We start from the raw sequence: 26,612 nt of genomic DNA on the forward strand, positions 1-26,612 counted from the left end.
TGCTCCAAATAGATCTGACAGTGTCCCACCAATGTGACAAATCAACTTCCGGGGTACCAGTGTTCCAGGGGTGAATATCGGTTTCTAAATCATAAATCAGCCCCACACCTCTAATACACCAGAAGGGATCAGAAGATACTGGAATAAGAAGCACATTAAAAATCTCCTTGTCCAAATTTGGTAACATGGACAGAACGGCAGGATTGTCTCCGAAAAGTTGTGGATCGTCATTTTGTTGCAACACATTGAAAATACAATTATTACCCAATTATAAAAGGGACTGTCAAGGTTGTATCAAAGATATCTACTTTATTTATATCACGACAGTTCTAGCAACACTTCAAAATACAACCCACCCTGTTCAGGAATGCAGAGGACAGACAGTTTCAAAGAAGGAAAAGGGATGCACTCTGGATACTGGCAGGAGGGTAGTCTGTATGGTTAATCACAACAGTTGAAGGTTACTTGGCTTCAGCACAAAGGGAGCAATGAGTCTTCATATGTCTCTAGGGGCCTTCTGGGAAGGACCAGGGGGACACGAGTCAGCTTGAGGGCCCTTTGCAGGCCTCTGTGACAGAGTTCAAGAGGGGAGTCAGCTGCAGGTATCAGGCGGCAAGACAGTTCAGCTAGCAAAGTTCTATGAATGTCTGCAGGCTGGCCTACACAGAGGGTTGGGGTCAAGAATTATTGTCTCAGTGCTATTCAGCAGTTCTGAAGCACTTGTCGAGACATCTCGGATGCCTTTAAGTGACAGCGGCTTCACAGTGGTCAGTGTTTCCGTCGGTTGCAGATCGAGGAACCAGACGAGCTCGAAAATGTCCTTTAAGGCAGATCCCAGTTGTGTCATGATGCCTACCCCCGGGGGCCCAGACCAAGTCCAGCAACCCCGGAAGCCGGCATCAAGTTACCCCAAGCAAGCCCAACAACTCCTGCTAGGGGCTATTTGGGTGCAGTCCTGGCGCCTATGGCGCCAGGGTCATATGGAGAGTCAGTCGTGGCGCCATAGGCGCCAGGCTCATAGATTAAAACCTACCTGATGCAGACCATGCTGCAAACTTACCTGATGCAGGCCATGCTGCAAGAGCTCCAAGCCAAAAGGGGCTTGGAAGGGACTATTTTACCTAGGGACTATTTTTTACTCGGGTGGGGCTGGGGAGGAATACTTACCTGGGACTACTTTGGAGGCTATTTAAACCACACCCGAAGAGCAGCACACGCTTCGTGTTATTCTGCATCCAGCAGCGTAACACTCACCGTGCCTGCAGGTCTGCATCCAGTCTTCTGCCACGCCCGCCTCGAGTTTGGAGCTCCTAGAAAAAGGGAGAATGAAGGAGAAAAGGTTAGAACAAGAGCAATACCTTTGATCCTTACCTGAATTCCCGATCCATCGCGCCTTCGAGCTGGAAGAAAGAAGTTATTTTATGCGCGCCGCCTCGCCTGCTGCAGCGCCGCGCTGAACTCACCGGCCTTCGCAGCATCTTCACATTCCACTGCATCCTCCTGCATGTTCCCGCCGCTCTCCGGCACCTAAGGAGAAGACAAGAACAGCAAGGTGAGCCAAGGGCATACACAGAGAAATACCCCCCATAGACTTACCTGATTTTACCACCGAGGGTACTATTCCTCTTCACGGGTCGGCGCAGCTTCCACTGCATCTTAGCCGAACCCCGGCCCCTAAGGGGAAAGAAAAGGACAGCAAGGTGAAACAAAGGGACTAACAAGGGAAACCCTCCTCATCACAATAGACTTACCTGATTTTACCGCTGGAGGCATTATTCCCCGAGACTTCATACTTTCTCTCAGCGCCTGAATAAGGGAGAAAGCAACAGGTTACATATTGACATTATTTTATCGAACTGTGTTGGATAATACAAATCCTTACCAGAATATTACCGGTTGCCACGAGGAACTCTTCAGTAGGGTCAAGCTGCAACCTGCAAGGAATCGGACAAGAGTGAGAGTCAGGCATTTGAACTCTTATGAACTACATACTTACGGTGTCTTGCCGAGAATATCTGAGTCAATATTGTTCTGGAACTCACCAATTCCTTCGAGCCAGTGAAGTAACTGGTTATCTACGCGCCCCTGCGCTCAATGCAGAATGGAGAGCTCATCTTTTCAAACCATCAGGTGAGACTATAAGAGGGGACATCAAAGGTGATCAGTGGGGAGAATAGCAGGGGGTGTGGGGATTTACGCTCAACTCCACGGGTGGTTAATTCCCTTTCTCCATTTGCAGAAGAATATTCCTACGGGCCAAGCAAACGAAGCTAGGTGGGCCAGTCCAGTCCGTCATCTCGGCCGTACGCATCACATTGGTGGAGACCGCAGCTGTCCAGTTCAGATCGACGCCTCTGTGGGAGCCAGGTGAGCGTAACAAGTAGATGCTCTCTGAGGCACTTCTCCCAGCTTCGTCAATGGGCTAGTGTCATCCTTTAAGGCTGACTGCCCAAAGCTGAGGAGTGTGTTACGGAAGCTGCCTTGTCCTTTGGTGTAGGGTCAGAGACCTTCTGGTGCTTCATAACTAGGAAGCTTGCTACAGAACCGAGCAGGGCATGCTATGTGCTGGCAGGGTAGCAGTTCTGGAGTGGCTAGTGGGCCCTCAGGATTCGGTATCTCCGTCTGTTCCATGGGAGATGTTTAGGGGAGGGATCTTGATTCCCTCTTTGGAGGTTCTGGTCTTCCTTCTCTGGTAGAATATGTAAGGCACACTGTACCTTCAGCCAGGGTTTAAAGTCAAGTTCTTCTTGCTACTCCTTGGAAAGTCTTCAGATGATCTGCCAAAAGAAGGGTTCAGCACTCATTTAAAGCTAAATGGGCCACAGCGATTGGTGTAGGCTAACCCCACCTTAATGAACCAATCCTGGGGTACCCACCAACAATCTCCTGTATGCATGAGGTCATAACCAGAGTACTTTGCAACAGGAAAGGTAAAGGGGTGTAAACATGTGATACTAAGATTCACCCCTCTTTTTGTTTGTTGTTGATAAAGAGTGTCTTTGGTTAATGGATCTCTGTGTGGTTCCTGTTTAAAGCATCAGGTTTCCATTGAAGCTGCAGAGAGAAAAGACTCTCTGGCTCCTGCAAAACACTTTCTCTTACTTGATGAATGGTGTCCCCCTACCAAGGAGGCTTACTGTAAAGACGCAGTCCCAGACAGTACAGTTCATGGCCAATTAAACTGAGGGCCGGAGTTGGCTTCAGGTTGACACAGTTACATGAGAAAGATTGTTGGGGTTTCCCTTCTCCTTTGTTAACCTCTGCAGCCAGGCCCCATCTGGGCCTGTTGGAAGTACACTCTATTGGTATGTTAATAGCTGCCACCAGGTGCAAGCTGAACAAAAGAGCAGGGCAAGTCTATGATGCCTTTGTTAGTTAATCAGGCTGGCAATGGCAGGGGGAAGCTTGGTCCTCCCCCTTCCTGGAGAGGACATAGTGTACTCCTGGATGTCACATATCAACTAAATATGACAGGGTGAACTGTGCTTGTAGGCTCTGTCCACCCAGAGTACACGGCTCCATGGGTTTTCGTGTTGTGAACATAGGAAAATGTGTTTGGATTAGCCTCACCCATTTTCCAGAGGTTGGTCTACCATCATTCCATTTACTTAAACATTTCAAAAAGCCCCAGGCGAGAGCACACCCACCGTGCAGATGGTTGAATTCTTCACATGATCTTCCTCCACTCTGCTGGTTTTCTCTTTCATTTGATCTTCCTCCCCTGTCTAGGTTATCAATTTCACTCCATCTTCTTCCTCACTCTTGGTTTTATCTTCCTCTTCATTTTTCTCCGCTGTCCGGGTTTTCTTTTTCTTCACTCTTTGAGTTTTCTCTTTCCCTCAACCTTCCGTCACTATCTCGATTTTCTCTTTCACTCCACCTTCCTACACTCAATGGGATTTACAGTCTTTCTCCTCCTCGCTCCTCTTATGACCACTCTCTTCAGGTCCCACCTGCACTCTCTGTGCAGGCCAGGTCAGTTAGGTGATGGGTAGTCCAAAACCTAGAGTGTTCTTGGACTGGATTTTGTTTGTGGTTTGCTCTCCCCATATATTCCTTGACCAAATGTGTTGATCTGTACTCTGTTGATCGAGAGATTCTTTTCACTGGGGTATTCAGTGGTGACTGTGTCCCTTCTAGTCCGGCAGTCTTTCCGTGTCTGGATAATTTTGAGTGCTTGATTATATGGTTTTTACCATCGGATGTGGGTGGATTTAGCTGTGTGCTGCTAGTCTTTTACCACACTTGGAGGTGTGATTGTTAACCAATGTTTCATGTTGTGACCAACCTTGTGTAATCCGGGTGTTGGTAGCTCATGGTGCGTTCCAGGAGTGTGATAACAGCGACTTTTGTTTTGGTGGATTCTGCCCTTCCTCCTGTAACAAGTGCCAAACTTCTCTTGAAAACCCTGGGGCTAGTTGTAAGAATAAACCACTCTGGGATTATTAGTGAGGGAACTGGTGTAGGTGCCTATGGGCAAAGACTGTGGATAGGCCCCAGGGAGAGATAGATACATGTTGGCAAGATTTACAGGGGGACACCTAGAGTAAAATCACAGTAGGAGACGATTCACCTATCTGGTCGATAAGCAGTCTGTGATTTAGTGGTGCATGAGAGAAGCGGTGAACATGCAAAGAGGCGTCACCTGTGCCTCTGTCCTTCGCTGGCTGCAAGGGCAATGCAACTTCGGGGGAGGAGGGGTGTTAAGCAGCGACAGATAATCATACGACTAGTCTGCCCAATCCCAGGCTGCTGGCCTGTGCAAAGGTTTGTGGGCCAAGGATGGGAATGAGATGGTCACCCTAATCACACTTTACAATGACGCAAAATCAAACACACACCAATGAAGTGCTGCTCCTCTCATTTCAAATGTCAGCCTTTTCTACATATCCAGGTGGTTCTAAGCTGGTATAGCATCTTAAGCTGGTGAACAAACTTGGATAAATGTGCATGTGCTCCATTAGCATAATTATGTGCCATCAATTAAAGTGGCTGATGATTTTTCTGGGTCTTCGTACATTTCTACTATTACAGACAGTTAAGCATGTGCAATGTTGGTAAGTATGATTCCTTAATTTGCATGTCTGTTGTACATTGTCTTAGAAAAAGTCCTTGCTGTTCTGGCTGAATAGTTCTGTTCCTGTTTTTGATTGTCTGCTGGCCATTCATTTTGCATAAAGTTTACAATCAACATTCAATTTTCATATATAATAATAGGGGATCAAAGTAGACATAGTGCCCCCATAAGGCTATGTATGGATATTGCCTGCTAGATTGTCTCAGGAAAACGTTTCTTGAAAGAGGACCTGAATTCCTCATTGAAATCCCCTGTTGCCTCATCATTTCTGCTTGCTTTCTGGTTGGGTGGTGAATCGTTAATAAGTTTCTCCTAAAGGGTGAATTCCTCTTCCAAGATGTCTACTTTGCAAGGGTGCATTTCTGTAATCTTCAAATTAGCTATGTAGTCAAAGCATTTATTAGACTCATTATTTCTGTTTTGGATAAGAAATTCAGGTAGCATTGGTAAAAGGCATGTGAACCTGACCATTTACAAAGGAGTGCTGTCAACAATATTTATTTTATTTATTTGTCTTTTGTATAGCGCACCCAACCCAGAGGCATCTAGGCTCCGGTTACATAAGAGGGTTGGTTACATATTCCATTGGGTTACAGTGGTTACATGTTGCATTAGTTTACAGGATATAAGAGAATTATAAAGCAAAAGTTGTATAGCAAAAATACACTAAAATGATGACATACTAGATACAATTCATTTCAAGTGAAGGTAGATTGCTAGTACTTAGTTGCGAGCGTAGCTGCAAGGTTGTGGTTCTGCTAGATATCTTGGGAAAAGAGCCAGGTTTGGGGCCTTTGTGGAAGGACCAAAGTGAGGGATCTGATCTCAGGGCTGGGGGCAGTGAGTTCCATTGTTTGGCAGCAATCACAGGGAAGCTGCAACTTCCAGCTTTTTGGCATCTGTATCTAGGGATAGCAAGGTGGCAGGAGTATACAGATTGGGTAGGTCTATTGGACTGGGCTTTGGAGATTTCTTTAGCTAGGTTGATCGGGGCGCTGCTAGGCAGGCATTTGTGTGTCAGAGATAAGCTTTTGAAAGTGATGCGTTCCCAGAACGGAAGCCAGTGGATATTTCGTCTAGCTGAAGAGATGTGTTCTTTTTTAGGGATGTTGGGAGCAGCTCGTACAGCATTATTCTGGATGATTTGTAGTTTGTTAATATTTTGGGTGTTAGAGCCTGCAAAGAGGTAATTACAATAATGAATCCTAAACAGAATACAGGCTCTAGCGAAGATGATGCAGTTGTCGGTGTTAGGAAGGGTCGGCTGGCATTGATCAGTTTGGCAGTGTAGGCCACTGCCGTCGCAATTGCGTTCACTTGCTTTGTTAGGGAAAGCAAGGAGTCAAGATAAACTCCTAAGGTTTTTTCCTCTTTTGCTACAGTGATTATGCTGCCGTCAATGATAAAGGATTTATAGGTGTGAGGGAGGTTGTTTAGCCAAGATTAACTGCCCATGAGGAGTAGTTCCGTTTTCTCATCATTAAGGCATAGCTTGTGCTGTGCCATCCAGTCTTAAATGGTTAGGTATATTTTACTCAGTAAGTTGGAGACTGTCATGCCCGCGCCGCTTGCGCACGCATTGGCAACCATCATGGACTACTTGGTACTCATTTATCCTCCTAATACTCCTTGAACAACTCCTTTTCACGCCTTGGTCTTTTATTTCCATTTGCTCAACTTTGGTTCTTTCTTATTTTATTCAATTAACTACATTTACCATAATGCACCTGGCTGCAGTCCTCAATTCCTGGCTATTCTCATTCATCGTTATTGGGACCACAATCCCCAGAAGCCCTAGCGACCAGTGCTGCTTCCACCTGCTCAGGACCAGAGAGGGAGGAGGCAGATTGTCTTCAGGTGTGCTGCTACAGGTGCTGTCAATTAGCATGCCTCAGAACAGGGCAGGGCTGTATATAAGCAGCTGCCTGCAGGAGCACAGTGTCTTGCATCTTGAGTTCTCACCGCTCCTGTTTGCCTTGACCCTTTACTTTGTATGCTGTTCCTGTTGCTGCATTATCCTGTTTTGTTCCAGTGCCCTTTCTGGGCTCCCTGCCTTGCAGCCGATCACGCTCCGCTGCCTTCTACCTACAGCCCTTGTCCTCTGGGCTTCCTGCCTTGCAGCCTATTACAGTCCTCTGCAGCCCTCTATAGTCAGCGGCCCTGCTCCTCTGGGCTCACTCCTTGCTGCCCTGCTCCTCTGGGCTCCTTGCCCTGCAGCCTGCCTCATTCCGGCTGCCTACAGTCCTTGTCCTCTGGGCTCCCTGCTCGGCAGCCTGCTTCACTCCGGCTGCCTACAGTCCTAGTCCTCTGCTGCCTGCCTTGCAGCCTGCCTCACTCCGGCTGCCTACAATCCTTGTCCTCTGGGCTCCCTGCCCTGCAGCCTGTCTCACTCCGGCTGCCTACCGTCCTTGTCCTCTGGGCTCCCTGCCCTGCAGCCTGCCTCACTCCGGCTGCCTACAGCCCTTGTCCTCGGGGCTCCCTACCGTGCAGCTTGCAACCTTCTGCTGTCTCCAAGCCCTTGTTCCCTGGGATCCCTACCTTGCAGCCTGCATCTCTTCACTGACTACAGCCCTGCTCCTCTGGGCTCCCTACCTAGCGGCCCTATTCTTTTGGGATCTCTGTCTGTCGCCTACTACTAATCTCTCTCTGTCCTGTTCTTCTGGACTCCCTGCCTTTCAGCCTACTACAGTCCTCTGCAGTCCAATACAGTTTGCCTGCACCTAGTGCCACTCTTGACTGCAGACCTGCTTCCTACTTTGCAGCCTTCTGTTTCCCTGACTGCTACTCCTTGTTCTCTTCCTTGAGTCCTCTGTACTCCACCTTAGGTTATCTATTTCAGTCTAACTGCCTTTCCTTCATTTCCTTCTGCTAGATTGCTCATTGACTTCCTTTTCGCTGGATTTTTCTGTTCTTGTCTTCTCATGTGTCTTATGTAATCCCTTTGTACAGAGCTTGCCTGTTGGTTTCCGGCAGGCAACCTCTGCCCCTTCCTTTGTCGCGTTTTCAGTGTTACAGACACCCACTGCTGTTGTTCCCAGCCATGAGCATACAGCATACAGCGTGGGCCTCTGTTATAACAATCTGTGCAGAAGGCTAGAGTTTCCTAAGGTTCGTGGAACACTCTTTCCCATTTCAGCATACACCCCAAGAGGGAATCCAGTTTGTTTGTACCTTTGTATCTTTTGCCCCTTTTGGCTCACAGCTACTGTTTCCTACTCTTCTTTCTTGTTGAACTTCCTGCTGTGTGTGCTTATCTGCTACCTTACCTCAGCACAGCCACCCAGACCCTACTTGGGTACCCTGTGCCACTCTTGACGGAGTGCAATTCTTGACAGAGTCTGTGTATTAGTTGGCAGGTGTGGGTATGAGAACACTATTAAAGTATGGCTAGCATGTGAATACATTTTTAAACTGTGCTCTCATTTTAGACTACATACATTAATTTGATCTCAAATAATTTGAGACTGATGTTGCCAAAACTTTCAGTTGATGAATCACTATAGGACATATTATATTTCTTTCATTGTAATGCAGTAACCGATGATACTCCTTCCAATGGCTAGTCCAGTGAGTCCAAAAGTACAGTTGAGGTAGATGCATCCTCACTCATTATAATAAAATTCTCAATTCCTTATTTTATATGTTTAAGACATGTGGGCTCTTTCAAACGGTTAGGATTGAAAGGCCAGAGGGAAATCTTTGGGCAGGGAGTTTCATTTTGATATGATACCAGTTATGCCTGCATATTCCAGATTAACCGTGATGATGATAATTCGGATAAATTGATTGCACAATTTTATTTGATCTTGTACTGAGCAATTTGAGATTGTAACCTTACTCTTTCTTTTCCAGAACATGAGGGCCTCATTTCCCACTCTTCAAATCTGTCCTTCAAACGCTGGATATTTGTATCCAGAATACAATGTGCATTCCTAAAATGGAGTTCAGAAATGAGAACATGGCAGTGGACACAACGTGCAATGATGCTCATCTGTCTGAATGGGCTAACAATATTGCTTCAGCAAGGCCGCCTGCACCCAACAGTCACACGTTGGAAGTTCCTTCGACAGCTGGATGGACGAACAACACTTATAGCACTTTTGTGGACCAGGGCAGCATTTTTCCCTTTTCACCTAACAGGGCTCAGATTCAAAATAATGTAACCTCAGTGGAAAATATGGACAAGAGCATGATTAGGCAAGACACATCGACACAGCACCTAAATTATATGGCTGGCAATGCCCTTTTTCATCATTTGTTGCCACCAAATTCAAACCAGACACTTCAAATGGGAAGTCCCCAAGTCAACAAGACTGGTGAACTCTTGGACCCACACTATCATCCCCTGAATCAAGGAAATATATTCTATGGAACCATGCAGCAGGTTGGTGTTGGAAATCCCTACATGTATCTTCTTTTCTTAAAAAGCCGTGCTGTAAATTGTAACTAATATCTTCCTATCATTGCATGCACGAAAGGTGAAAAAAGGAGCGAAAAGGCTATCTTATTCAGTTTTTAAGTAGTACAACGTTGCGTCTCACATGAAATCAAAACTACCATTTAAACAATCATCCTGAAAATGTATGGGCATCCAAACTTCCTGGGGTCTGCCATCAATATTGTCAAATGTCATTTATTCAAAGGGTTAGGGGTCTTTAAGCTTGACTGTATCAGGATAGGGGCATAGCCCTATATTTTCATAGCTAAATTCAGAAGAAGAGCAAAACTCCCTTTCCCCTTAAACAATTCGAGAATAAGCAATAATGAAAGGGCCCTACACTCTGTACAAGTGTGTAGGAGGAAACGGTTTAAGGGATGTTGTCGGAGACCCAGTGGGAGTGGACAAATCCTGCCATGTAAGGAAAAACAGTGGCAAAACGAACTGATTTCAAAGATCATCATGGAACCCTTGGACTGTATGTGGGAGTGTTATCCAAAACATTATAAACTTTAAGATACAAACTTTAGAAAATATCTCTCTCCTACTCTCATGATTCATATTTTGAGATATGCCGATTAATGACTTGGAGGTAGATTGGTAATCAAGGGCAAATGTGACAGTGCTATTAACCATTTGATATTCCAATATCTGGGAAAGTAATCAAAGACTACCAAAAATCTGTAATCTTTGGGATTTCTCAAAGGGCAGTAGCCTCCTACATTTGTAAATACTACTTTTTTAAGATGGGTTTAAAATTGGTTGAAATTGTAAATCACGCTGCAAATCTGTTATACACCAAAGTAGTTTCAGGGCACTATTACGTTCTCAACTGTTTGAAAGATTCTGGGTGGTCATTTCTGTTCAGAATAAATCATGGTAGATTGCTTGGCAAGGTGCCAGACGCCTTCCGGAGTCCCTCCCTGATCTGCCGTCAAAGCATTGGGAAAAAACCCTAAAGAGGAAATCTTTAGTTCTTAAATTCTAGCTGGAATATATTGCTCACGTTTATATTAGGAAAGTGGTGCCTCTGTTCTGCAAGGATATTATTAAGTTACCAAATCGTATCAAAAGGATGCCAATGAAGTTCTTTCAGGATGGATGTGGTGTACCAGCATTCTTTACTCAGTCCAGTGGCTGTATGCAGTAATCTAGGGAGCACAACACAAACCAGTCCATCTGTGAGCATGAAGAATGTTACGAAAGTAGTAAGAGGGACATTCTTGTATGTTTAGTGGATGGGTAGTACCTTCCCTAAAACCTTAACAGGAAACATTTAATTTGGCTAAAGCATAGATTTGTGACCAAAGGGGATTTCCCCCATATCCAGGAGCCATTAGTCGCTAGTCTGTAGGCCAGAAAAAACACTGAAAACCATTACTCAATTTTTACAGACATTCGGTCAGTTTGATATTGTACAATTGCAAAACCTTTGCAACGTCCCTCTGACTGCTCAATGTAGAGTGGCAAGAAAGGCGATCAGCCAAGCAGAGTAATAGATTGATACATTGATTATACTTAAAGGTTGTTCAATGCCCTGCAAAATTAATGTCACACACAATGGCTACTCCTTTTATCTTGTAATGTAATGTCCCGCACATGGCAACTCAAATGACTATATTGATTCTACGGCAGAAGCCCACCAGATATCTGGCATACCAGCAGTTGGGCAGGTGGTACAAGTGGATCTAGGTGACATAACCTCTCCCAACCCAACTGCTAATCACTGCTAAACCTTTTGTACCTCTTTTTTATGCTCTTTCTGAAGCCACCCCATTCTTTCATACTTAAGCTGCTTTACAGCCTCTTTTCCTTTGCAGTTGGGGAGCTGGTGCAATTGGATCCAGATCAGTTAACCTGTGCCCCACCTTCCTGCTTAGCCCTGCCCCTTTCTTCCCTTTCTTAATTGTTAGATCAGAAGGCATCTCTCGCCAGGCCGCAGGGAAGGGCAGAGGAAGAAAAGCATGATTCCTGAATTATCCTATTAGGGCCTGGAAAGGGCTGGAATCCCTGCTTCTTGACTGCCAGGGAGGCCAGTAGCATGTGACCTCTCGCTTCCCGTATTGTGCCCACCCTCCACCTACTGCTGACCACACCCACCTCGGTCTTCACGCAAGGAACAATAGCAGCTTAAGCCAACCCAGCCGCCAGCAGAAGAAGCCATCAGAACAGGTCACAGGACTCCACTCTTCCAACATTCTGGCCATCATTCACTTCTGGCCACACCCACCTGAGGCTTCACTTAAGGGACATTAGTAGTGTAAACCAATGCAGTCTCCAAAAGCAGACACAGTGACAGCAGGTCACGTGACATCGCTCTCCCTACCCCTGTCCATCACCCACTGCTAGCCACGCCCACCTTGGGCTACATTTACGGGACACCAGCAGAATAAGCCAATCCAGCCACCAGCAGCAGACGTGGTGGAATGAGGTCATGTGACTTTGCTCTTCCCACCTTCTGCCCTACATCCTCTGCTGACCATGCCCACCTCAAGGTTCACTTAAGGGACACCAGGCAAGTATCCTGATCCAGCCTCAGATACGGTGAGAATAGCAAAACAAAAGTGGTGATGGCTGGAAGGTTTAGAATGAATCGTAACCTCTGGCATTGCTCTGGGCAACCCTCCAGACCATCGTTCTTCGCCTGCCAAGCAATTACAGAAGGGGAAAAACCATATGCTAATCAGGCTTGGCCCCACCCCCAAAGGGGTAGTCCAGCCCGAACTGCTAGGTCACATCCCTTCTGCACGAGACCACAAGCATCCCCAGACATGTTTCAGCCTTGTTGGGCGTCATCAGTGAGGAGTAGCTTGGGTCTCTAGGCCCAGCAGGCACGGGACCCACGTCTGGGCATACCCGTCCCACTCGGGGTGACAATAGCAAAACAAAAGAGGTGATGGCTGTAAGGTTTAGAATGAATCTTAACCTCTGGCATTGCTCTGGGCAACCCTCCAGACCATCGTTCTTTGCCTGCCAAGCCATTACAGAAGGGGAAATACCATATGCAAATCAGGCTTGGCCCCACCCCCAAAGGGGTAGTCCAGCCCGAACTGCTAGGTCACATCCCTTCTGCACGAGACCACAAGCATCCCCAGACATGTTTCAGCCTTGTTGGGCGTCATCAGTGAGGAGTAGCTTGGGTCTCTAGGCCCAGCAGGCACGGGACCCACGTCTGGGCATACCCGTCCCACTCAGGGTGACAATAGCAAAACAAAAGAGGTGATGGCTGGAAGGTTTAGAATGAATCTTAACCTCTGGCATTGCTCTGGGCAACCCTCCAGACCATCGTTCTTCGCCTGCCAAGCCATTACAGAAGGGGAAAAACCATATGCAAATCAGGCTTGGCCCCATCCCCAAAGGGGTAGTCCAGCCCGAACTGCTAGGTCACATCCCTTCTGCACAAGACCACAAGCATCCCCAGACATGTTTCAGCCTTGTTGGGCATCATCAGTGAGGAGTAGCTTGGGTCTCTAGGCCCAGCAGGCACGGGACCCACATCTGGGCATACCCGTCCCACTCGGGGTGACAATAGCAAAACAAAAGAGGTGATGGCTGGAAGGTTTAGAATGGTCCCCTTTTGCAATGGCGCAGACGGGCTAAAAAACGGTGGTGTGGAAGGTTGCCCAGAGCAATTGCCAGTGGTTTAGATTCATTCGAAACCTTCCACCCATCACTTTTGTGGTCAGTTTGTTTCTCCTTGTGAGAGAGGGTATGCCCAGACGTGGGTCCCTTGCTCGCTGCGCCACAGGGAACCAGGCTGCACCTCACTGAGGTCCAACAAGGCCGAAACATGTCTGGGGTTGCTTGGTTTTCTGTGCGAAGGGGACCTGGCCTAGCAGTTCGGGCTTGGCTGCTACCTTCGGTGGCGGCAGCTGCTGACTGATTTGCACATGGCTGGTCCCCTTTTGCAATGGCGCAGACGGGCTAAAAAACGGTGGTGTGGAAGGTTGCCCAGAGCAATTGCCAGTGGTTTAGATTCATTCGAAACCTTCCACCCATCACTTTTGTGGTCAGTCAGATGCGGTGAGAGCAGGTCATGTGACCCTGCTTTTACTGCCTTCTTCCCATCATCCACTGCTGAACACGCCTATCCCTGCCTTCTCTTAAGGGACACCAGCAGCAGCAGAAGGTGGCCCAGCCTCCAGCAGCAGATGTGGTGAAAACAGGTTACAGGACTTAACTGTTCCTGCCTTTTGTGTCCCTTCCACTACTGACCAAGCCCACCTTAGGCTTCATTTAGGCATTCTCCCCTAGGTGTACTCATCACCGGCATCCTCCACAAAGGACGGATGAAGACCTGAAAGCTGCTCGTTTGTACAAGTTCAGGCCTAGCAGGGCCAAGGGCCACACCCTCTGCACCTTGCTACAATTAAGACATAACCATGAGTCTCTCACAAAACAAGCTCTTCCCCACACTCTCCAGGGAACCCCAGGCATATCACTGATATATACTGCACATCTTATCCAAGGAACCTTCTCTGAAACTCCCCTTGTCGCTGCTCATCCCTTCCGCTTGCACTATACATGCTCCTTAGTGCTCGTTAAAGCTCAATTAGACGTCCTACACGCAGCACGCAGCAGAAATGTCGGACTTGAGCATTGCCAAAAAGCTCAATGCTATCTTCTTTACTGAAAACTCTCACAACAACCTCCATCCACATCTTTGAGGTCCTCATCCCAACTGCATTCAGCATCCAACATGTGTGGACCGTTCAAGCAAAGCAGAGGGGTAAGTGGGAGTCATCCACAAAATCGACTGCCCTTGTACGGTACACAATCCATCACCATTAAATTCAATAGAAATTGCCAATTCCCTCAATCATGCAAGTCTCAGCTACTTTCTGCCTCACCTATAGACCATCTTAGAGGTATGTTACAGTTTCAGTCTTTCATGCGACCAATATCTTCCTTGGAAATTTCAACTTTCCTGGGACCCATGCAACCAAAACACCAGAGACAAACTCCTGACTCGGGCAGAATTGCTGGACATAGCCCAAAGAGTACTATCCCTCACACACATTGCGCTCCACTGGACAGATCGTGCAGCCATCCCATTTTCCTTATCCCACTCCCTGACAACTATGGTCAGGATAAATACCCGATTGTGGCATGCCACTTCTTCAAACACTTATCAGTTGTTGAGACTCCAATATCCCCACCTTTAGGAGTTGGCAGATACTTTTGCTTCTGAAAAATTGGGCAACCAAACTGTCCGGCGCCTGGCATACTCAAGAGCTCCCTATCAGCAAACTGTCCATTAAAGCTCTTTAGTAATGCTGGCACAAGGCCCACAAACCAAATGACCCTCTATCCCTCAAGGTCTTATATTCCAAATGGCAGACCCTGTTAGTTGAAGTCAAGGCTACATATTTCACACCACATATAGGCCATCCTCTAACAAACCTTTTTACAGAATTCTATTGGCAGGCCAGAGCTACTAGAACCTTGACAGGGGTGTGAGGATATCCATATGTTCTTTATCAACATGATGGATACCAAAAGGCTCCACATTGAGGGCTCTGCATCCTCTGACCACCATTCCTATATCCCCCTCCTGGCTGTTCAATCCTAGACTCTCCCCTCTTGCCCGAGGACCTCTCGTACATACTTGCCTAATTAAAACCAATCTCTTACACTGAAGACATTCTCCTGAACACCATCCTTAAAACATACCAGTCCTGTCCTTTCTTATTAGGCTAGTCAACACATCCATACGCGAGTGTTCATTCACAGATGTCTAGAAAACACCCACCATCAAACCAGAAGAAATAGTAAACTGCTGGCTGATCCCAAGCCTCAGTTTCTCCATAAAGTCATGGAGAAGGGAGTTGCTACCCAACTACTTATAAAAATCCAGCAGCTCGGTCTTCTCTGGGATTAGCAATCCAGGTTCGTTCCAAATGCAACACTGAAACAGCCATAATCCAGGTGGGACATGATAGACATTAAATTATAGACAAATGGGAATCATGCATGCTAATCCCTGTGGATCTCTCTGTGGCTTCATTCGACACTGTCGACATCACACACTACTCACACTCCTTGCCCACAGGTCCGGCTTCTCTGGCACCATCCTGAAATGGTTCATATCTTACCTTTCTGGAAGACAGCGGTCTGTCTAGATGGGCTCCCTCAGGTCTGAACACCCGCTGTCTCTTCTGGAGTTCCTCAAGTTTCCATTCTCTCTGAGGTCATCTTTAACATCTATATGGAACCACTGAGATCACTCCTAGTTGACCCCAGCACCATGATACACTAGTTCACAGATGATACACAGTTGTTCCTAAAGGTCAAGTGCCCACATCATATTGCTCTCCTTCGCTCATGCCTAACAACCATTCAAGTGTGTTTGACAAATGCCTATTTACAGCTTAACCTCACCAAGACAAAATGTGTACTTCTAGGCCACTGCTCCAAGCAGGGACGTACTCAAAGGTGGCTGGATGAAAAGTTCTCGAAAGGCTTCAACCCTCAACTCAACAGATTCCATAGACTTCATTATGGATAGCAATCTATCCTTCCAAAAACACATCATGAAAAAAAGCTCAAAATGTTGGTATCTGATCTCTCTTCACCACAAGATGAAGCCCTTCCACCCACCCCAGGACTTCCAAATGGTGGTGTAGGTCCTGTGGTCTTGCATATTGATGGGGGGGTTCACCCTCCTTGCAGGGCTCCTGATTGCTCCCCTGCACCCCTCCAAGTTGTCCACCATGATGTGGCTCGCCTCATCACTGGCACTTGGAAATTTGACCACATTGCCCCCACCTTGCGTGAATTACACTGGCCCCCCCATCTCGGTTAGGATCTGGTTCAACACCATGTGCCTCACCTACAAGTCAACCACTGCTGGTACACCACCAGCCCGATTGCCAAACTAAAAACAACGGGCAGCACACTTTCATCTCGCTTAAAGACCATCACCAGACTGGAAACTAGACTAGCCCCCAAACAGAAAATGAGGTAACAGTCCTTCTCATGTTACACTCACTGTGCCCTAGAACTACCTCTCAGTAGCAATGCAAACTGCTCCAAGTCTCCTTCAGTTTAGGAAAAAAACGAAAGACTTGACCCTTCTAACTACAACTGGGTTTAACCTAGATTCTGGCTATCTAGTTCAGACCCCCATCTATGTATTGTTCTGTAATAAGTGTCACTAATCTTTACATTTTGACTTGCTAAATTGCTCCTGAGCTTGGTACATGCTATAAAAATATAAATGAATAATTATACCAGCACTTTTACTGGAAAACAAATTGGCAAATACTTGGAACAAAAAAATAGAGAAATAAAATACTCTCAACATAAAATGGGAAACAATGGCATCTTGGTGGCACTGCGTCCATCCACAGAGCTGCATGATAGGTTTGGATCAGCATTACCAGCAGAGCATTGCCACAAGAAGTAGCTGTACTATTATTGTTGCTTTATCTAATTTACATGAATTACTTGGTGCAACGAAGTATGGATTATACACAATGATATCTACCTTAACATTAACACATTTTAATTTACTTAAAGATTACCCCCGTTGATGAGGGGAGGGCCTTCTCCGTTTCAACTCCTTGTTTGATGGATTCAGCATCCTCAAATGGCACTCTTCTTCTTCTCCTTTGGGACATAATGATAGAGACTGGTTACAGAGCCATAAACGCGAGGTTCCAGTCAAGATTCACAGGGAACTATACTTTCAACAACGGCTGTCACCAGCGTATCATTGACTATATATTAGTTCCCATGAAATGTTGGAGCTGTATAGTAGGCTTTGAAGTTTTAGAGCTCTCTGAAAGCAACCATTACCCACTCTGATTGGTTTGGACGTGGCGCGGGAAATTGTTTACAGACAGAAGTTTAGTCTATCCTCTAGCACTGGAGAGGGGACCACACATGAGGGCAATCCTCTGGAGGGGTGATAAGGGGAACGTCCTGCTTGGTGAAGTGGTTAAACAGAATGAGGACATTATAGTGTCTTGTCTATGTTCAGACACTATTCATTAATTGTACTGAAATCTTGTGCAATAAGAGATGCCCAATGAGATCCCAAAAAAACATCGGTCTTGGCTATCATCCAGGTGTAAGGAAAAGAAAAAGAGCTCTCCTTTCCAGCCTGAAGGCTCTTCCTCCTGATATTGCTGTTATCGGACAAAGGCGGAACTTTTTTTAAAATGGAATTGGCTCTAAGAAGGAGAGAGATTGCTAATGATTATTGGGATGGGCTACACGAGGCTGCAAGCTCTTTTGATAATGAAAGCTTCTGAAGAATTATTGCCAGGAATTCTCTTGGATTAGATCTAGGTGGTTCTGAAGATCCAGAGGTTTATGTTACCAAAAGTGACTGGGAAGATCATTTTAATATGCTCTACAGCTCTGATTCCACTATAACTTCGAGAACTGAAGAAAATGCAGATTCGGTGCCAAATTACCTTTTCCGTTCTTGTACTGTATTATGGGCTCCTTTTCTTACTCAGGTGTTTAATGCTATTTTGAAAACTAATCCTATCCCCCGTAGTTCGAAGATGGGCACTATAGTACCCATTAATAAACAAGTAAAAATCCTCCCTTGTGTCTTATCGTCTGGTTACCCTGCTCGATGGCACATCGAAGCTATTTTCTGGCATTCTTATGAACAGACTGGAGCAATGTGCTATAGAATCTAGCAGTCTCTCTGATACTCAGTTGCTTTTCAGACCTGGGATGGTAACTGTAGCCCAAACCATCAACCTAGACCTGCTTCTTGCCAGATATGTGTCTCTTATGAGAGCTCTTTTCTATGTGGCGTTTATGGACCTGAGTTCATCATTTCACCACGTGGACAGGAATCTCCTTTGGCAGATTTGAGGTGAAATGGGTGTCCCAGGACCACTGCTACACGTGCTGGAATCATTACATTCTGACTCAGAGGTTCAGGGTAGATTTGGAAAGGGGGTGATCTTAGTAGCAACATCAAGGTGGAGAAAGGGGTGTGGCAGGGATGCATGCTCGCGCCTCTTCTCTTTAATTTATATAATCATTTTTTGCCCTCAGTTTTGGAATAGATCGACGTTGATGTTCCACAATGTTTGAATAGGCGGTTTCCTGTGTTAAGTTACACATATGATGCTACCCTTTTAGCTAGAACTCCGAAATCACTACAAACCTTAGTAGAGGGCCATGTTAACTTTATGACTCTGTAGGGGCTCAGGGTGAATATTGCCAAGTGTTATATTTTTGTGCTTCTCTATTAAGCCATATCAACATCCTAAGATCTTTCTTAATGGTAAAAGATTGACTAACTGTGAGAACTTTGAATATCTGAGCATAAGCTTCAACAGATAGCACAATTGAAATACCAATGGGCCTGCTTACAAGTGTGGCGGTCCGGAAACAAGGGTGCCAGTAAGCTTACCGGCACCCTTGTTTCCGGACCGCCACACTATGAGTCTGCCTGCCGGGGCCGCTGCGCCCGAAAGGTCTGACCCTGCCGGGCGCTGTGGCCCCGGTATGCAGAATCTTTACAGAAGCACTGGCACCGTTAGCAACGGTGCCTGCGCTTCCATCTCCCCTCTCCCGTAGAGTTCTATGGGACTCTACAGAAATGGGGAGTTACAAAATCCGGCGCCTAACTTTCCATGCCGCCGGGACGTGTAAAAACCCAGTTGCCCCAGGAAGCCAGGGGCTGGATTCAGTGTTATGGGGTTACTGCCAACCTGATAATGAGGCCCACTATCTGTAAAGGAAGATTACAAATTGAACAGGTCATTAGCAGCCTTTTTCGGTGTGCTAAGACCCTGAAACAACTCTCCATTGAAGTGCACATATATTAACGGCATATAGACGAAAGAGGGCGGCTATTGGTGCATACAGCAGCGAATTGTGGGTAAGATTGATAGCCTTCATTGTGAGGAGAACTTGTTTCTATCACGGCTTCTGGGGGTGCCCTCAACTACCTCAACCTATGCCACACACTTAGAAACCGTGCAAGTCTATTTTTATGATGTACTGTTACTGAATCCTATTTTATTCTCGGGATATTTATAGTCAAGGCAAGATACGAATCTGACTAAATTCCTGATAAGATATTTGATTTCCTTGGGCAGATGTCCTAATATTGAATGGTTGGCATACATAAAAAGATCCCTCCGATCAGTAAGTTTGAAGTGCTATTTTGGGAACCCTGAATACATCGCTGCAGTTCCAGTCCATGTGCTGAAGCGGGAATGTATGGCCCTGTGGGGAAGTGATAGTGAGATTCTAAACTGCGATTCATCCTCTGCCCCTATCACCATCTATGGGGACAGCAGGGGATCTAACACGGGTATCTAATTGCTACTCCTGTCAGGCTAATAGGGTTGCCAGTAAAGGCTATTACCAGCAATGATCCGGTCTAAAGGAGCCAAATGAAGTCTGCTTTCCCTGGGGTGCCACTGTAACCTTGGCCCACTTTGTGCCTTTTTGCCCGCTTTCCAATGATATACAGAGACAGAATCTCCTTGGGTTCCTAAGGGGTAGTGGTTTTAGACACTGGAAACCTGCTTTTATGCTGTTGCTCTCTATTGCTGATGCCATATGTGCTTTTAAACTGGCATGCCACATACATATTGCATGGAAACAGAGACTATTTTTTTCCATGTGATTTAATATTTTTCATTGTTTTTTTTTAAAGTAAAATGGTTGTAATTGTTGTTATTTTTCTATTCTTGCTGGTTTACTTATCCCAGGCATACTAGATGTATGTATTCATGATGCTTGTTTATGGCTTTTTGCTAATCCAAATAAACTGATTTTCACCGACTGACCCCATTGAGAATGGAATTACATTCCAATGTATATGGGTGGAGGTAGTTCCTTTTTTCAAAACATCGCTATTTGTAACTTATCTGCTGTAATCAGGGAATAAAAGACTTTGGGTTTCGTAGTGAGTAGTTCGATTGTGTCTTTGTACACCAATCCCAGCAGGAGCCATTTGTGGCAGAGGGGAATCAAGCGTCCCAAAAATGTGTCTATTGTGCTCAGTGCTCCAGATAAGATTTTGAGTTAGGAGTATTTTACTCCATATTTTTAAACCTTGAGAGTAAATGTGATTTTAAGAGAGTAAAAATGACTTTTCTTCTTTCCAAGAGAGTAAAATGTATGTGACATCCAGCCGACGTGTGCAAAAACTGTATGGAAATCATTACAATGTGGCAGCTTTCTGCATCATGGCAGAATACACTTTTCATCATTTCTCTAAGGTCTGGCCATTTGATCTCTCCTGCATATATTTAAATGTTGAAAACACAAAAATGTAGACCATTACATAGAAAAGCAAGCATAAATTGTATTGTATTGTGTGTTTTGAGGTTCGATAGCAGAATTATCTTCTGATGTTTAATGAAAGGAGCCATTACTTCCTAATGGTATGCCAATGTTATGATACAACAGTGCAGAGAGGTAAAGACTCTATGCTAAATTTGATATCTAATATCATGGTTCAATGGTTATCTATATAGCGCTTTTGGCAAAATGCTGTACATTGAACATATTTATCACAATTATCAGCAAACCGAAGTAGGTACTCCTTTATCGACCTTGAAAGGATGAAAGGCTGAGTTGCCCGGATTCGAACCTGCAACTTACAGATCACAGCAAAGAGTGCTCAACCAGCTGAGCTATCTGATTGGCTAACATCCTTCAGAGGTCGATTAACTGAGTATCGACTAAGGTATAAAAATCACAGTGCTTAGATGTTGGACCAACCATGTATGAAGCACTACATAAAGTTAAACACATATCTGGATTATCAAAGGGACTGATTTTGCAGAGTTTCTATTTCAATTACAAATGTAATCATTTTGAACAGCACTTGCACTTCCTGGATAGTCAGGTTTTGGATGTTTTAAACGTCTTGAAGATTTGAGAGGCTCGAACACCTGTGATTGGTGTGATGACAATCACTCACCCTTGAACAAAGCCTCTGCTGCCACTCATCCTTTATAGTAATGTACCCCATTCATTGCAAGGTTGAATGGATGTAAAGTAGACCGTGCATAGTCATCATTTTACACACATTTTATAATTACAGTGTAAATTAAATGATAAGTGTTAAAATGATCTGCCTTCGCATGAGTATGCACACAGCACAGGAACTCTGAAAAATACAATTGTGCAATACTGGTTTGCTTGTACTGGAGAAGAAAAAAAAAGCATAATTTGTTACAAAATATGAATTCTCAATCACAACTTAGTTTTCCATTTTATTAATTTCACAATCCTAAAATGCTAGGAAAATAAATATGCACAGTGATTCTGTTTGCTCCATCAGCATCAACAAAGCAGAAGCTGAACTGAAAGAAACCATTCCTTTTATCACAGTGTGCAGTTTCTTTTTTTGAAAGGCTTCAGAGAAATACATTCTGTTTCAGAGGCTTTTATCCATGGCTTGCACTTACATCCATGTAGATAAACATCAAAAGAAGCGTTCTGGTTTCCATCAAGTAACCTGACCTTTGCACTGCCCTCTGCTCTAAACTTGTGTGTAAATGTACACAGGAAAATAATAAACCTGCCGTATTTACAATATTTTCATGCGTAAAAAGGACTATTACACACCTTATCTGCAGGCCTGATTGTGCTTAACGCTTCCTTCTAGTAGAATTTCAGTTTAGGGAATGCCACCATATAAGGGTCAGAACCCCCTGTTCCCACACACCCTCAATTAAAGGTCGGACTCATTGGATATATTTTTTGGAGGTGTGAGGGGTTTAAGTATCAACACATCATAACTTTGTATTTTTCCCTTAGTCGCATTGATCGACCTACTCAAGGTATTTCTCTCCATATATTTTGCCAGGTTTCGGTAGATATATTAGAACCCAATGCTTCCTCCCATTTTGCCATATATTCACTTATTTATTTACAGTGTATTACACATTTCCACACAATCCTATGAATATCCAAACAGCAAGTACAATCAGAATACTTATCCAAAATAAATTTTTACATTACAATCCAATAAAAAATCCTCAAAGATTTTTTTCCTTAAAAAATGAATTCATCATTCTCATTATGCTGCTATGAACTGTGTCAATTTCATAAAACTTAGCAGCCATGCAGTGCAAATTAGCTGTCATCTCGAGACAAAACATCACTACAAGGTCCAAAGCGTAATCAGGATATCACCACTTTCACAGACATCAACGCTAAACTTTCTTCATTTTCCTCCCCCAATAGCATTTGAAATGGGAGTCCATTGGCCACTTAAAGCATTCCACAGAATCATCGAGCTTTCAGATAGACAATATGCCCAAAATGCGTCTGTCTCATTGTTTTGAATATCATGCACACACCTACTTAGGAATCTGTTGTATTCCATATAAAGAGAAGTACATTGTGTAAGAAGATGTCTGGTAGTTTCCAAATCAGTTTGAGACCTGCAAATTCTACACATGTACGTTTCTCTCTAGGAATATTGCGGTTTGGGCCACAGACATAAGTGAACGCGATTGATTAAATCGCTGTAGCATTATAAATCTGTGCAGCTTACTGTGGGGAACTACACTTAAATACCTTTGCAGACTAAATGACTTAAAATTCTGAGTTGAATACTCAGCTTAAGTCACTTTAGTTGCAAGGTAGTCAATGTTATTACTCAACTCCCATAATAGGACCAGCAATGTAAGATCAACGCTTAGGTCATATTGCCAATCAATCTTAGCATGGCATTTCTGAAGTCCTAGAGCAAATTCGATCCAATAGATTTCTGCCTTAGATGTCTTCCACATAAAATCATGATCATATTGTCAACATTGAGGAGCATTCCTAGGTATAAGAACACTTCTTAATCTCAAGTGTAGTGTTATTCAAATAAGACCTAATACAACCCTAATAGCATGCATAGGAAAACCTGGACACAGGCCTAAAGTAGGTCTCCCGATCTTACGCTCCAGAACAACCAACCACATTTCAATTTCATGTGGGTCTCCAGGCTTGCTAACTATACCAGGTTCAATACTGATGTTATACATTAATATTAACCCTAGAACCGAGGTCCCACGAGCAGTACTTATACATTTTTTACCTGCCATGAATTTACTCAAGGGGCTTAAACTAATGGTAGATTGAATATTGCTTAACGATTTCTTTGTACTAATGTTGACCCCTAAATATTTGAAAACCTCACCCTGTTCTATTTTTTTACCATCTATGTACCACATGAGTTGGTTTTTCCCACAGGGTTTTCTAATGGCCATAATTGTAGTTTTCTCATAATTTGATCTTTAGATCATTGTCTTTGGAATAGGAGGACAGAACATTTAGTGTATTTTGCAGTCCAATGGCTGTTTGGTCCAAAACCACTACATCATCTGTATATCCTTCTGCATATCCTAACCATAATATATGCTTCCCACCCAATTTTGGGGGGATAATTATGCGCCATAAATAGTGCCTTGTGTAAATTGGCAGTATATGGATTCAATAAAAACAGGGCCAACAAGCACCCCTGCTTGGACAAAGTGCCATTGTTATCAAGACATACCTGTACAGGAGTGCCAGTGTCAAATTGTTGAATCATGCCCAGTCATCCATTAGGGATACTCCACTTAGACAGTTTCCTCCACAGTGAGCCTCGATTGACTGTATCAAAGTTTGCCGTATAATCTACAAAAGCCAGATGTAAATTGTAATTTTTTTTATTGTTTTAGAAACAAATGGCTTAGGCCACATTTTATCAAAAATAATATTAGGACATGTGCGGATGCTATGCCAATGTTTTTGTCAAGCAACAAGGAATCCTTTTTATACAATATTTTTATTACGTAAGAACTGCACTCAGTGGAATAACAATAATAATAATAATAATAGTGGAACTAACCTGATGAGGACAGTAGATGGTTCCATGTGATAATGTCCCTGCAAAAATGTCGCCTGGCAAAAAAGTTGCCAAGAAATTGCTGTTTTTTGAAGGGACATTATCACAGTGAACATGCAAGGGACACCCCCGCAACCCCAAAACCTTTTTATTTTCAAGGGGAGCGGTGTACACCCCCGTCCCCTCTGACCCCATATATATGGTCACCATACCCCCTGGATCCAACTGACAACCTGTGAATACTCTTTCACTGGCCTGTCAACTGTTCCCTCTCCTCTGTGCAGATGCAGAGTATAGGTATTTTTAATCTATACTGGAACCCAGTTGTGATGCAGACTGAAGACTTTATCGACACTGTTTTCTCCACGGTAGATAAACTAATCAGCGACAATGACAGCATCGAAATAATAATATGCAGAGATCTAAATATACATCTATAATATACATCTATACGATATGCAGGGAGACCCTCTACCAAAAAACAACCTGTCTACACAAGAGATAATTTGGAACAAAGAACTTGAACTCAGAAACCTGAGGCCCATCAAAATGCATAAATCAAACCGAACAACACCAACTTGGACATCTGGAAAATCGACAGCGACACTCGACTGCATATATATGTCACCAACTCTTAATAACAAAGTACTGTCGATGAACAATATTAGATTGAAAAACAGTGATCCTCACATCATTAGTATCATATGGGATGTCCTTACTATTCGAACAGAAATAATTCACCTGCCCCAGACGGAAACTAATAGCTCAGTATCCAGATTACGCATCAATGGAAACCAAATGAAACAACTAACAAATGCTTATATTGGATCGCACTGCGTTGGCATGAACAAAGCAAATTACGAGTGGATGCTAAGACCCTTCCCACAAACAATAAATAAACATGACAATAACAAGAGAAACCACATTCATGCACTCAACCCTCAGCTGGTTGAAAAGAAAAAAGAACTCAGGAGAAAGATCATAGAGATAAAAAAAATAATCTGCACAATGAAAAATGGTTAATAGACAAGGCAAAACAAAAATACAGAAATTGGACAAAAAATGCTAAAGCGCAGTTACTACAAAATGATGCAGAAGCAGTCTTAAATCTACTGAAATCAAACAATACTAGAGGACTGTGGAATCTCCTAAATCCACAAAATAATAGAGAACACAAAATGATCCAGGGGATTGCTGAAGCTACTTGGGTTGGCCACTTCGAAGCAATTTATAAACGGAGACTGTCTGACCAGCCCTCACATATCGAACACCCAGATCACAGGCCATGGCTGACCTCATGGGACCATGATACTATCTTAAAAACTATAAAGAAACTCATCCAGAGCTCCAGGGCCCGATGGTTTATGTAATGCGATCATAAAGAAAAACCTGGATGAATGGGCAACTCTTTGTGCACACTTATTTACCACCATTGAGGAGTGTAAGCAAATTACAACCACCTGGAGAACAGCCATACTGATCCCAATTTTTAAAACTGGAGATAGGCAAACCGCATCCAATTATCGACCAATTGCTCTATTGGATTCGATTGGGAAAATCTTTGCAAGCCTTTTGCTCAACAATCTTAATATTTGGATCAAAAAGAATAAGAAATTCAATATAAGACAGACCGGGTTTACAAAAAATACAGGCACCAACGTAAACATGATGATCCTGAACCTTCTAAAACACAAAGCACTGGCTAATAAATACACCATTTATGCAGCTTTTATAGACCTTCATATGGCGTTCGATCTGGTCAACAGACAGAAACTCTGGGAAAAATTGAAAAGTTGGAACTGCCCATTGACAATACTAGAACCCATCAAACAGCTTTATAGTAATATAACACTTCGGATTAGATTATCACAAAATGGAGCACTGTCAGCACCCATAAACTCTTGATAATGGGCTAAAACAGGGCTGCCCACTTGCAGCAACACTTTTCAATGTATATACTTCAGATGTTCCAGAACCTCCACGTTTTCAATTGGCAAACCCGCCTAAACTAAATAACAAACAGATCCCACATCTCATTGAGGAATACGTGGCAATGTAATTCCTGTTTTCAAAATGATTCCAGAACCTCCTTGTTTTCAATTGGCAAACCCACCTAAACTAAATAAGACACAGATCCCACATCTCATTGAGGAATATGTGGCAATGTAATTCCTGTTTTCAAAATTGATATTGTCATTCTGGACAAAACCCTGATTGCACTACAAAGAAGTCTCAAAGAATTGGAAACCTACATGCAGCTAAACGACTTG

General features: G+C 44.1%; 1 protein-coding gene across 2 annotated transcripts in view; it reads left to right on the plus strand.

Annotated features, from left to right (window-relative positions):
- The window catches only part of LOC138467662 (centromere protein J-like), a 714,848-nt gene that overhangs the window by 25,234 nt on the left and 663,002 nt on the right, over positions 1 to 26,612 (plus strand). For both annotated transcript variants that reach the window (XM_069607842.1, XM_069607843.1), the window contains exon 2: positions 8,930 to 9,461. In XM_069607842.1, the coding sequence (XP_069463943.1) occupies positions 9,000 to 9,461 (462 nt within the window). In that variant the 5' untranslated portion in view covers positions 8,930 to 8,999. The remainder of the gene's footprint in view (positions 1 to 8,929; positions 9,462 to 26,612) is intronic.

Source organism: Ambystoma mexicanum, chromosome 4q (assembly GCF_040938575.1).
Source record: "Ambystoma mexicanum isolate Mex_15411 chromosome 4q, UKY_AmexF1_1, whole genome shotgun sequence".
NCBI lineage: Eukaryota > Metazoa > Chordata > Amphibia > Caudata > Ambystomatidae > Ambystoma > Ambystoma mexicanum.